Here is a 14,469-nt window from a genome sequence, read left to right as displayed (position 1 = left end):
ACATGTTGATAACAACCCCCCTTAAACAAAACACCAAAACAAAATATTAAAAACAAGGTGGAATAATCCATCCGAGTATTACAAGCTCTCAATTTAGTTAACAGTTTATTCGATTGTTAAATAATGCAGGCAAAGCCAATTTCAACCTCAAAGATGAACAAAAACACCGTTTAACGATGAAATCACCTTTTTTAATTACAAATATTTGAATAAAAGGTGTAACCTAACAAACTAAGAGTTTCTAGATAATGCGAATGGAAATTTCAAGGGATGCGTATATTCACACGCAACAAATAGTTAAAGAAAAATAAAGAAGCCTTTTGACTGTTTATTTGTAGCAACATGCCTTAACTTTACAATAAGTGGTATCAAAAAAGAGAAAACCTCAAAAAATCCATTCAGCATGATTAGCTGAATAACGTAAACTAGTTTAGTTTTATAAACACTATATCAGACAAAGACAGTTTTTATTTAGTTATGACAGATAGTTTGTTTATCAGACACATCAACATAATAGAATAACACGAATAAGACAAACCAATGAGTGATAAATGTAATGAAATGTTTAATCATTTTTGTTAGGATAAATACACTAAAATTCAAACAAGAAAAAGCTTTTTATTTGAAATAAGTTGCAAAAGCATGTATTAATCTTTTTAAATTAAAAAGTACGAAAACATGGAAACTGATTGGTTGATGGATATAATAAGTAGTTAACATAGATATATTTTCATTGGATATGCTTGTTTTGTAGCACCACGTGACTAGAATTACTTATAAAAACGTTTTATTTGAAACAAAGGTAAGATAGAAAAAACTGTTTTTCATTACAAAGTAAGTAATATTAATTGTATGATTCTGATATCGTTAATTTGGTAGTTATACAAACATTTTTAAAAAGTTTAATTGGTGAGAAAAAGAGAAAAATAAACACCAAAATAATGCCAATTTACTGCAATTTTAGCTTAGCTAAGTTCAAAACAGTATAATATCGGATATATATCAAATAGATCTGTGCTTGACTAACTTTATGCTAACTATCTCTTAACCACATTCTTGACAAGAATTAAAAAAAAGATTTTTAATGCCTTTTTGGCATTTTTAGAGTATTGAATCCGAATTAGGATGATGAGCTCGTTATTACATTTTGTATATCTAACTATGTGAATTTGCAAAATCTCATATATTATTATTGCTATTTGTTTTTCTTAGAATTAATTTCCGCAAGATATATAATTCTTAAACAGATAATTTGTTGTGTATTTACATCTTGCAATTTTATGCTGAAATGGTACATTGTATGAACAGACCTTGACAGATATTTTAAAGAAATGAAATTGTTTTTTAATATTAACCTTGCGAATTTCATCATATTCATGTACCCGAGTTTTATTGGTTTGCAAGCTTATTTTTGACAAATGAAAATTATATAATGAATTAAGTTTTGAATATGCATGCATCGTTTCAGATGAAGTTAACGCTTGTTATATTCGCTCTGACGGCAATATTCAGTAATCAAGGTAGGTATCTTATCCATTTTCACATAACATTGCACCCGTTCAAGACCGAAATCAAATGCTTTTAAATGTTTTTAAGATTTCATCAAATGTGTTTTACCTTTTTTAATTGTTGGGAGTTAAAAATAATAATAAGTACTTTTATTTTGTATTTATTACAATTGTTTAAACATTTAAATGAATTACACATAACTTATTTTATTATGAAATCTATTTCACGCACATTGTCTATTAAAAATAATCTTGCAATATTAGGCGCCACCACACCTAACACACTCTTGGATACGACTGAGTCGAATGATAGTGAAGATACTGCACCGGCGAATGACGCTAGTAAGAATGTTTCTTCAAGTATTTCGACAATAAGCAGTAGTAAGTCGCCTGTGTCAGCTATTACTAGCGCTACCACAAATAAGTTTGAGAACAACTCGTCCATTGCAGCAACCAGTACTTCAAACACTACGGAAGGAAACATTTCAACGCAGAAAAAAGGAGGAAAAGGCGCGGCCGATGGAGTGACGTCGAGCTACTCAGTGTTTGTTTTGTCTGTGGTTGGTGCATGTGTTCTGAATGTTCCAGAAGTATAACGTGTCAAGAAAATTATGAAGGTTGTTTGTTTGACCTGTTATCTAAAAATTGTACTTGCTTAATGGCTTAATAAATTTATATTATTTTAATTTAAAAGTGAATGAAGATGGTGATAATGTTATCGTTTATTTATGTCTGTGATCAATATCTTTAGGAACATCCTAAATAAAACTTGGTTTTAATTGTTGTGTTCAATAAATCAAAGGCATTTAAAATCAGATTTGTGTGTAATGTTGGAGACGCGCATGTTTTCTATATAAAATGAAAAAATGAAAACGGTATTCTACACTAAAGATATTTGTACATAACTTTACCAGCATAAAATATACGATTATTGCTATTTTTTGAGGTCAATGTGAGGATTAAGCTTCCGGAGAAATACAACATTGTACTCTGGTAGCTTAATCATCGGATTGACAAGAAAACAACAATAATTGTTATAATTTATGAGTGACTAATCAATACAGACATATCAAATGAGTAATATAAAGCGAAGATTTTAGTTTAAAGTCTAGCCAAACAAATTGAGAAACGCAATTTTTTTATTGGACGATATCATTTTATTCAAATGCTTTATATTGACCTCCTAGGTCACGTGTATGTGAATGTGACGTTCATTTTTTTTTCTAAATTGTTGGATATCAGCCAATAAGAGAGCTACGACTTAATCATACAATAATTGTTTGTATTGCATACAAAATAGAATATTACACATTTATCACAATTGTTTAGATCAATTAGATTATCTATTAAAAATCAAAGAGGTGTAACTTTTTAAAACTGTACAGAAAAGCAGGTTTTACTTTAGATGTATATAGTTAAATAAGCTACAAAATGATATTGTACAGATAAAAAAGATAGCAAAAGAAAATCTAATGTGATTTATTTTTACCATCTGCACCACACATATAACATGATTATAATGGGAACAAATAAATTATCATATTACATACCTGATGACATAGGAACATCAATAATTCACTCTGTTATAAATTTGTTCATCATCATCATCATCATCATCATCATCATCATCATCATCAGTGTTATGTCATAATTACGCCCTATATAATTACAAATTTTTATAATGAGTTTTACAGGAAAGGTTGATAGATGAAAAATCTAAAAAAAAAAAATCAGTTTAAAATCAATTAACTTTAATTAAAAAAAATTTGATTACATACCAATTTATAAAGAATATAAAAAAAGGTCTTATATTGGCGAATTTATTGAAATTTTGGAGCATTTTTAAATCCGTCCATTGGTATCTGTATTACGTAATACTGTTTTATGTGGAATCCATTATCTTCTAAGTGAAGGTATACAGGAAAATAATCTATGGTTTCTACAGAACATAAAGCGTTTCTAATTCGTTCCTCTATTTATGGATTTTGAAAAGATTAGAAAACAGGAATAAAGAAAGAAGACTTTTGACAGAAGTGCGTAATTCTTATCTACCTTAATCACAACATCTAACATAATAGAGTGAAAAGCGCTAAACTGCACGAATTCATAATTAGATTCAAAGTTTTACGGCTCACCTAAGATACCATGAAGAATAAACAACCTGTTACTTAAAAAAGCATTGTCTCATTTTACGGTTAATTTATAGATGTTATTGATTTTTGAGATATAAAAGACAACTTTGATAAACAACTTATTGACAGACAAAATAAAAAAACGCAAGTTGTACCTAAACATTGGGCAAATTTAAGAAAAGGGACTCAAAAAGGGTGTAACAAGTCGGGTAAATGTTAAACGATATGATAGCCTATAGTTCCCTTAAGAATAGTTTACAAATCTGTTGGAATTTTCAATAACATCATAATATAAATCTGTTCTTAATATATTTTTCACGCAATATTTTGAAGCAAGCGTAGACACTTTTAAGCGCAGTAAGACAATTTGACAAACGAATTGTTCTGCAAAGCTGCATTCTTTGTGGATTACAAATCAGTATAAGTTTTGTAGACAAAATAGTATAACAAACCAAAACACCTGGATATGTTAATCGTTAATTTATGGGGGCCAACACTTTACTTTTCCTTTATCATTATCTACAAATATTGGCAGTTAAAAAAATATTCGATAAAGTGTTAGGGATATTGTCAAAAACTGAAAGAAAATCCAGTTAATCTAATCGTGTTAACAGCGATTCTGTAGACTGACAAGTGTTAAGGATGTAGAATGCGAGTGGTTCGTTGACAAAATAGCAGCCCTATATATGCTAGTAATTTATCTAAAGGATTGCAACTGCATTGCAACGATATTAAAAGTCTTTTCTATATAGCCCAACGAAAGTGTATATATAAAGCTGTTAAATGTGCATTGCTCAGAACAGTTACTGTGAATGCAGAAAATACAGTTGCAAGGTAATTAAGATTAGGAATATTGTGAAGTCGTGCCCTGAACAAAACTTTTTCACTAATAGTCCATTAATGTTTTTTTTTTCAGATGGAATATATTTGTTATTCTGATGGTGACTGCTACTATCGAAGGTAAAGATTGTGTGTTTGTTCACTTATATACTTTTTATTTTGTCACATCTAGGGGGAGTCAATGACTCTAAAACGCTTAGCACAAAGGAAACCAGGGATAAGCACCGGCCTTATGAGCCGTCCTGATTAGGAGAAGGATTCAAAATTGATTTTTTTATTCATCTTTATATGTTTTTTATCTATGACAATTTGTTTAACAATACCCTTACATTTATTTGTCTATTTTTTTTTGGGGGGGGGGGGGAAGAAAAATAAGTGACAAGTTTTGTAAGGCAACGTAATGTGCCACGTGGAAAATTTCCGTTCTTTACTTTGTTCATTGACCCTTCACATTGTTTAGGATAACATTTACATTTATTTCCAAAAATGTCTTGAAAAATTATATTTAAATTTATTTGAACATGTGCCTTTAGCACATATTCACTAACGTGCGAGTACCCTTTATTGCCGAGTACCCATTAGTGCCGAATGTTATAAAAACAGCAAAATTTCTGCTATCTTTTCTTTATTTTTAGCTACAAACCCACATAGATAAAAAAAAAATAGAATTTTTAAGACACTATAAGAGTTGTGAATAAAGAAAATTTACTTCGAACATCTCGGAACTCACCTTAACAAAGGGAAGCCTATGAAAACGTATCTCATTTGTGTCCGTGCGATGACACATGCCACTGAATGTTTCACTTGTAATCCACTTTGATGACAGGGCATTTTTTGTTTAGGTCCGAATTCGAAGAATATTTACCTCCGTGTTATGATATTTGACAAAAATAAGCACGATACCATATCCCCTACTAGTATACATGATATTTAAGAAAGAAAACCGAGCGTCTGCTTGCTTGAAAGACGCCATTTTGTTTGCAACCTGAGGCGGATCAAAGATCTATCCACACACACATGCGGTGTACATCAGAGACGTTGCTTTTTATTTTCACACCCATTATTTCTTTTACTAGACACACTGAAACTCATTTTCAAAAAGCTTTTAATAAATAAACAATGCATTTCTTCTAATTTTTAATCATTTGTACCGAGACGTGTGAAGCACATGTTCGTCCGTTTGTGTGCGTGTGGCCGCAGGGGACATCGAAAAGAATATTGCTTATAATATGATTGATTTGCGTTTATGATATCATTTTTTATGTTGTATTCTTACATTTTATCTTATATTGTTAGATTCTTTTAACGTTTTGACCTTTTTACCGATAAAATAGTGGAAAATAACGAAAAGATATGAGAGGCAATAATGGGTACTCGACCTTCCTGTAAAATCGAAGTTCATGGACGGGGTTTATTTTTAGCCAAAAGTAAGTCGATATTGATGAAAATGAAATAAAAATAATTCCTCGAACTATATAAATGAACAGTGCAGAGATTTGCCTGGAAATTTTCACATGACAGCTTACATGAAGAGAGTAATAGCGAAAACTTGTGTATTTTTTTCGCAATAATGGGAACTCGCACGTTAAGCACTTCTAGTTATGATTTTTAAATGTTTTCTTAAAACAAACGATCTGCTGAATCCAAGCATGACATGTATTGCTTATAGTGTCTAACGTCTGTTTTCCCGAAATGTGTCAATCAGCATTTTGCCGACAATTTCTATCGGTTGGAGTCTCCTTTTTTATTTGATGTCATCGTACTTGTCAAAATATTTGCTAGACTTAAAATCATAAAATGTATTTCTAAGCAATTTTGTTGATTTTATTTACATTGAATCGGCTTCGGGTTTGTTGGTTAATAACAAATTTACTATTTATCGGTACGCCGCGTCAACCGTTATTTTACCACAAATTCATATTCTATTTGTCACAAATTGCACTAAAAAAAAATTAATTTTTTTTTATAAAATATTGTTGTACTCCGAACATTTATTATGTTAAGTTTAGAATGATTAATAGTTTCATATGCGTTTTCATAATATATATATATATATATCTTTGAAAAGTACTTTTTTCACGATTTTCAATCTTCTATGTTGCAATTGATTTTCAATCTTCTATGTTGATTTTGTTTTGACATTGCGCTGCAGGTCATTTTTAAAAATCTCATACTACATTTGATATCAAAACATCATTCTGATCTAGCGGTCCTTTACTGTTTATAGGCTTTGGAACCGCAATTATTCATCGGTTTAAAGCAATTTGAGCATGTGAAAATGTCTGCTGCAGTTCAAAATTTCTTCAGCAAATGGAACGAGTGAATATAACGGTCCCCGCTAAGTATGGTACCTTAAGTCTGCTATTACCTTTTTAGTTTCCTGTAGATATAATGTAGATATAATGATCTGAAAAGTCCTCAGAGATAGCTTTTTGCTATTTAAGGATGATATTTCTGGCACCTTTTTTGTGTGATAAGAAATATATTGTAGAGATATTCATTTCTATGTTTTTAGGTTAGTATTATCAACCAACATATATACAATATCAATTCTATATTTTGAAGCATGGAATATACGCCTATTCTACTTCAGTCGTTCTCGTCTTATTTTCCAAGTTGTGTTCTTTTTTAAACAGTGGCCTGTTGGAACACAACAGAAACATCCACTTCTTACACTACGTCTACTCCCTCGCCCACAAGCTGGGGAGAGAGCGGGGTCAGTGCTGCGTCGTTGAGTAGCTATGTCTTTGCTATGACCATGATTGGGGCATTTGTGTTGCAATTTCTACAGATGTGATGGACACAATGCTAATTATTTACCGCTACGTTGTATCAGAACTACTGTTGTCTATTGAAATATTGTCAATCTATATAACATAGTTCAGATATAAAAAACTTTTGAAAACATTTTGTTTTTTCTAGATTATTCAGAAAAATTGTGTTTTTATTCATATGGTTAATTTGCACTTGATGTCACTTTCCAATTTTATTTTTACAAAACCAAAGATATATAGATTTTCGAGAGCATCCTAATTTCTATAGGCTGCTTTTTTAACGACCATTCGGAAACTGTGACGCCATTTTTCGAAACAATTCTTTCAAAATTAGAGTCAGTAGTTACGTACGAGAATTTAAAAGCCGAAAAGATCGGGAATTATGCCTACAAGAGAGGTAAGTCTCTATTATTTGTTTTATATATTATTTAAAATGTCTTTTTACTTAAGGTAAAATATCCACCTTAAAAACCGTCCCCTTTTCATTATGAAATCAACATATTGTCATGGTATAAAGCTTAGAGCAATGTTTTATGAATAGATAAACTTTACTTTGAACAAACATTCGCTTTAAAAAACGTGTTGAAACCCATTATAGCCATTCTTCATAACTTTCAGGAAATATTCTATGCATAACATATTTGTTTCTATTAATATATGCTTGTTCTTTTAGATACTTTCTATTCAGATGGGGAGTTACAAGAATTATAACCCAGAGGTGTTAGGCAAGTCTTTCCAAGCTATAAAAGAGAGAATGAATGTCCATGGTGCTTCCAAACAATATCAAGTTCCCCTGACAACTTTAAGAGATGAGGTGGATGGACGGAAATTGCATTGATGTTTCCTCATCTCGACCTCCACCACTGTTCACACAGGAACAGATATCATACATAGTTGATTAGCATGTGAAGATGAGGTCCAAGATAGGTTTAGGAAACACCCCTGCAAAAGTTTTGAATCTTGCTACAGACTATGCTGTAGATCTTGACATACATGAAAAAGGAAAAGACTTCACAAAGAAGTGATACTATAACTTCATGAGGGAGTGGCTGTAAAGCGTGTAGTATTGTCGGGACTTTTATCTCCAGATGTATTTCAAAGTACTAAAAGAGCTAAGAGGCATCATTGACAAGCATGCACTTGCAGATAAATCATTACTAACATGTATTGAAAAGGGAATAAATACAGGTGGATATAAACCTACAAATATTGTTGCAGCTAAAGGGATGGAAGCACAAGTTGTAACCTCTGAGAGATCCCAAACTATTACCGTGATGTACAAACACTGTTGGGTCAAATATTCACCCATTTCTGGTGTTTCCAGGCAAACTTTTCTTGCCTTGCAAGAATTATTAGATGGTGCTACTACTGGTTGTGTTTGGGCTATGAGTGACAAAGGCTACCTAAACACTGATATTTTCAACAGCTTCTTAAAAAACGTTTTAGCATATACATGTATGTACACTCTGGAAACCTGGAACAACCAATATTGCTACTGTATGACATTCACAGGAGCCATACCTTCCTTTCACTAATCCAGTTGGCTAGAAGAAACAACATAATTCTTTTGTCTTGCCTCCCCTAACAACTCATCTCTTACAACTTATGGATGCTGGAATAATAGGCCATTTGAGACCCTTTATCAACAGGAACTCCATAAATTCAAGCATAAAAATGCCGGTCGGTCGGTGACAAGATACAACCTATGCAGACTCGTATGTAAAGTGTATGACACAACACGTAGTCCTCAAAACTTAAGACTAGCCTTTAGAAAAAAAAGAGATAAATATACAATAAATGAACCATGCAAAAATGACAATAACAAACTGTCAACCATCTCAAAAGTTCATAAAACAAAATACAAATTCAAAGCAGAGAAACACGGGCCTCTAAAAAACAGAGGTAGGATCAGGTGCCATGGAGCAGTGAGCATCTTCTGCTGACCGGTTCACCTGCCGTGTGCTTTTCGTCGTAATCGGGGAAAAAACAGAAAAGTCCGTATACAATTGGGTGATTAATTATGGTCTAACAATTAGTATGAAAAACGTCAGTCAGCATGCGATCCAGTGGAAGATTGTATTTGCTGACAAGGTCGTTATATTGACCATAGAACTTATGAAAAATGGCTTCAAACGAGACTGTTGATAGTCCTGTTTTATCAACTTGTCTGTCAGTAGCTTGCCTCGCCTTAGAAACTGTTCATACAAAGAGCATGCCCTTGTGTATCGAATTAAATGAGAGACAAAAACACCATAATTATGCAGGTGATGAAGGTATATTGCTACATAAGTAAAGAAAGTTGACTACAGAAAATTTGAAGTCATCGTGTTTATCATTAAGTTTTGTTGTTAAGTTACCATCAATGTCCATTTTCAGTAAAATATCCCAATATGAAACAGATAACGCAGACTCAGTGGTGTTATTTCAGGTTCAATCACTGAAAGCAAGACTTTACTATCGTTGTATTCAAAGGCAAGGCAGACATCAACAATACTTCAACAACTGATATAACTACTCATTAGAAATTTACTTACCCTGCTGCTAGCTTTTTACAATCACGGTGGAAATGTTCTCTTGGTTTTAAAAATGCCAAAAAACCAAGAAAAATTTAGACTTAATAATTGCAGGAAAGGCCATTACTGAATTCGAACAGGACGTATTTTGAAAGTTTCAGTCATATAATATACGACAGTAATTCATCCAAATGTAAGGAGAAAAGAAGGGGGAAAGGAAAGGAAAAAATATTGGTGAAATCCAAACGTCAGGCTCATCCAATATTCAAAGGAAAACAGCAGGTCCCTCCTAAGCTTCAATATCTGACCAGGGCCTTTCTATGTTTCTTCAGATGTGTCAGATCATGAGTTCATTGCTGATGAGGAAAAATATTGTGTATGTGATAAACTAGAGCCAGAACAGTTAAAATTTAATTCTTATGTTGCGTTTGTAAGATTGGGACAGTGTCAATGTGAACATTGTGTCCATACCCCACCGTATCAAGGAAAGGTTATCCGAATGGACACACAAATCACATGCCCTAATTGTGTATGACTTTTATTTCTGTCAATTACCATAGTTTTAAATTATCATTTTCATCAAATTTTATACCATGTTGAAGAGAGGAGTGCTAAATATATTATTGTTATTATTGTTTATATGTAAAGACTGGTTAAATTAAAAAAGAAACTGACTTTATATGTTTTCATGTCATAAACAGCGCGCCATATTTGCTATCTAAAATAGGTGACGTCAGCCAAAACATTTGTGATCATGGCGAATCCAAAGAAGGTTGAATCGCTTCCTTATTTTTAATGATTTTAGAACAATTAAGGTAAAATTTTAAAAAGTGTAACTAAAGTAATTGTAGAAAATACTAAAGACATAAACATGATTTTATGAAGATATAAAGCAATATTGTTTAAAAACATTATTACATGTATTAACAAAATATGCCTAGAAACAACGGTCAACTTTACACAGAACAGTATTAAGCACAACAATAAATTGGATTAGCATTTGAGCCAAATTACCGTTTTCTAAACTTGTAAGACAAGAAGCGCACAAAAATCGACAAACAAAACAGTTGACAGATTATATGGCGTCGATAAAGATAGCTTTTTTGTAGGAAATACGTATCGATTTTTGAAACTAATCATTTTACTAAATGCGAAATCAGTGTGCATCGTCATACTTTCTTTTACCGATGGAGATTTATTGATAGGTTTGGGTTTTTTTATAAACATTTTAATATTTAATAGTTTTTGCATGCGTCTATTACTGATACAGGCTACCACGAAGTATTACACCTTTTTTCTTATGAAATTTTAATGTTTTTAATAACAACGGATCACGAGCAAGAATACCTAATTTGTAAAATAAAAAAACCCCATATTAAACATTCTTAACTTTATATCAGACATTTTGTTTGAACAATTACCAATTCTTATTCTTAATGGTCGTGATATACTTATTCTATCCTTCTTTGTATGCATCTGTCTATTACCCTGTGTATCCTTAAATGTTTCCTCTCGAAGCTGTTATTTATTTCTACATATCACTAAAATAAACAAGAGGCCCATGGGCCACATTTCTCAGCTGAGCAACAATAGACATCATTAAATCACGGAGTCATATACAAAAATATAGACAATGTAGTCTAACAGATTCTTTTCCCTGGATATTCTGTTTTTCACTGATCCCTTTTTATCACAGTCATTTCACAAATTTAGCTAATAGTTCTCAAGAAGATTAAAACCAAATTGGATAAAAGCCTATATCAAACTTGTAAAGCCCAAGAATTGTCCAATGGCCAAAGTCTAACAATTTTAAAAAATCAACAAAATTTCAACATGCTTGCATATAAGTAGAACCATACATTTAATATGACATTTCAGTTTTGTTGAATTTAAAATGTTCTCCTTTGTAACCCCCCCCCATGTGACTCCACCCTACTCATGACGAATTTGGATCTACACTATCTAAGGTTAATTTTACTAATGTTGCAGCTTTTTTAAGAAAATGTTTTTTTTCATATATTCCTTTGTGCGGATTTAATCTCTCCCCACTGTGCGCCTTCCCTATCACTGGGAATCATAATTTGACCAAACTTGAATCTACTCACCTGATGATACCTCACACAAGTTACAGTTTTTCTGGCCAATCGTGTTCTGGGTAGAAGATTAAAAATAAAATGTCTCTTTTCATTCCTATGTAAAAATGTGACACCCCCCCCCCCCATTGTGGCCCCACCTTACCCCGGGGACCATGATTTGAACAAGCTTGAATCTGCACTATTTGAGGATGTTTCAGCTTTACTGGCCAAATGGTTTTTAAAAAGAAGATTTTTAAAAAATACCATCAAATTTTCAATAAATCCTAATTATTTCCCCTTAAAATAGGGCGCGGTCCATTATTTTTACAAACTTAAATTCCCTATACCGATTGATGCTTTGTGCCAAGTTTGGTTTAATTTAGCCAAGTGGTTTAGGAGAAGAAGTCGAAAAGAAAAAAAGTTTACAGAGAGACGGACGGACAGGCGGACACTGGACAAAAAGTGATAAGAAAAGCTCAGGTGAGCTAAAAAAGTATTGTTTTTTCAAATTGTTTTTTACAAGCTAAATACGGTGGACTTTTTTTCATCTTTATTCTAATGGTCAAACATTCTAATCTGATCAATGTTATTCAGAATAAAAATTTTGCATTTTGAAAGCCAGACTGCTATTTACACGCGTATTATCCATTTCTATTTTGTTTAGATAGCGTTATACATTATCCAATAATGACAACCAACGCACCTTTTCATTCAAATAAATAGTTATTGCATAACTAATGATACATGTATGTAGCCTTAGTTTGAATATTCTCTCTTTACCCACCACTAAGATTTTATCTGTAAAAATAACGCACAAAATTAAGAGTTACCAATTTTCAAAAGCTTTTCAATTGCAATGCTTAAAATACGCCCACTTGGTCTGACGTTTAAATAACGAGTATCTTCGTATGATTTGCTTTCGTATAATTCTATATGGAACTGATAAAATGGTGATTACCTTTTTAAGGTCTTTCGTTTCCAACGGAAGACCTTATAGTTTTCGTACAGTTTCTTATTATTATAAAGGTCTTCCGTTTCCAACGGAAGACCTTATTGTTTTCGTACTGTTTCTTCTTATTATTTTTTTCCACAAATTTTGTGCACGCGATTTCTCAGAAACTATCCTGCTGATTTTAACCATGTTTTCACAGATAATTGCCAGAGGTCATAATTTTAGACATTTTTTGAAATTTTGAAATCGTCACTTCCGGTACCGAGTTACAGCGGATTTTCTATTTTTTTACGACCTATTTTGTGCAGAGCTGATCTCAGAAACTATAAGAGATATGAATACGAAATTTTCAGGATAGGTAGTCTATAGTTTGAAGTTGTGCACTATTATATTGTTTTACGCCAGTGGCGCCATTTCTATCAGCTCGTCTAGGCACGAAAATTTGGTACGAATTTCCATTCAAAATTTTCATACGTTTTGATTTGTATCTTTTTATCAGTTGATATTTTGTTAAATAATATATAACAAAAGTGGTAAGAAATCAAAACTTCTTTCCAATAAAATCAAGAAAAAGGGGCTGACCCCTTTAATTAGGGACCAAGAGACTCGTAAAGTCTATTACAAATAACTTGAAAACAATAAATATTTTGTTATGCATTATAGAATCAAAGTTGTTGAACGCTACATAATCGTTTTGAAAAAGTCATCGTCAGGCCCATGTTTGTCGTATTTAGGGAATTTTATTCCTTATCTTAAAATTTGGGAGTGGGGGGTGTTAATTTTGAAATTGTATCGATATTTTATGGTATCATTTTATTTAAAATAAAATAAAAAATCGGACGAAAGACCTGCTCGTTACTCGTAACGAGGTCGTATTTGGTTATTATTATTTTTTGTTTCCACAAATATTGTGCACGCGATTTCTCGGAAACTATCCAACCGATTTAAACCATTTTTTCACAGATGATAGGAAGTGATATGAATTTATTTTCATTCTAATGTTTATTTTATAAAATGATCGATTTATTGCTGATTTTGTCACCTTTTTGACCCATTTTGTGCACGCTTCATCTCGAAAACTATCAGAAATATGAATATGAAATTTTCACGATTGGTAGACCAAAGTCTGAAGTTGTGCCTATTGTTTTTTTACGTCATTTGCGCCGTTCTTAAGAGCTCACTATGGCTCGAAAGTTGGATACGAATTGTGTTCCCATTTTTTGTACACACGATTTCTCAGAGATGGCTCGTTAGATTTTCTTCAAATATTTAGGAGTGATAGAAATAAGATATATCTGGAGTATCCATTTTTCATTTTTGCAAAGTTGATTTACTGTCGTCCGTTTCCTGTCCCACGAAAAAAAGCTTGTGACATTCAAATCTCAAAAATCATAAAGACTTGAGCATTCACACTTTGTATGATTATAGACCTATAGTTGTAGATGTCTTTCAACTATTTTGTTTTGTCCGTCATAACTTCCGGTCGTCACCGGAAGCACTAGTTCTTCGAAATTTTTTTTTCTTTTGCATTAAATTTGTTTCATATGAAATTGATATATAAGTAATAATCTTTACATATGTGATGTATCCGATGTTAAATGAAAACAAAAAACTCGACTTCCGGTGAGATATCTCAAACATCTCAGAAAACGTTTTTTAGACCGATGTTTTACCC

The 14,469-nt window shown here is 32.2% G+C and overlaps 1 protein-coding gene across 1 annotated transcript; it reads left to right on the top strand.

Annotated features, from left to right (window-relative positions):
* Positions 1-796: 796 nt before the first annotated feature.
* On the top strand, positions 797-2,287 carry LOC128157110 (uncharacterized). The gene is made up of 3 exons (XM_052819486.1): positions 797-834; positions 1,469-1,520; positions 1,773-2,287. Exons 2-3 carry the CDS (start codon positions 1,469-1,471, stop codon positions 2,102-2,104), a joined length of 384 nt encoding a protein of 127 aa, XP_052675446.1. The 5' UTR covers positions 797-834; the 3' UTR covers positions 2,105-2,287.
* The last annotated feature ends 12,182 nt before the right edge of the window (positions 2,288-14,469 follow it).

The sequence above is a fragment of the Crassostrea angulata genome, chromosome 7, assembly GCF_025612915.1.
Source record: "Crassostrea angulata isolate pt1a10 chromosome 7, ASM2561291v2, whole genome shotgun sequence".
Classification (NCBI taxonomy): domain Eukaryota; kingdom Metazoa; phylum Mollusca; class Bivalvia; order Ostreida; family Ostreidae; genus Magallana; species Magallana angulata.
The sequence above is the reverse complement of the archived record's forward strand: the minus strand, read 5'-3'. Positions and strand labels throughout refer to the sequence as shown.

What these genes read in the sequence shown, in the direction of transcription:
- LOC128157110 (XM_052819486.1), top strand. Translation starts at nt 1,469, where the DNA reads ATGAAGTTAACGCTTGTTATATTCGCTCTGACGGCAATATTCAGTAAT. An exon ending in GGCAATATTCAGTAATCAAG is followed by an intron (nt 1,521 to 1,772) that starts GTAGGTATCTTA and finishes TTGCAATATTAG; the next exon opens with GCGCCACCACACCTAACACA.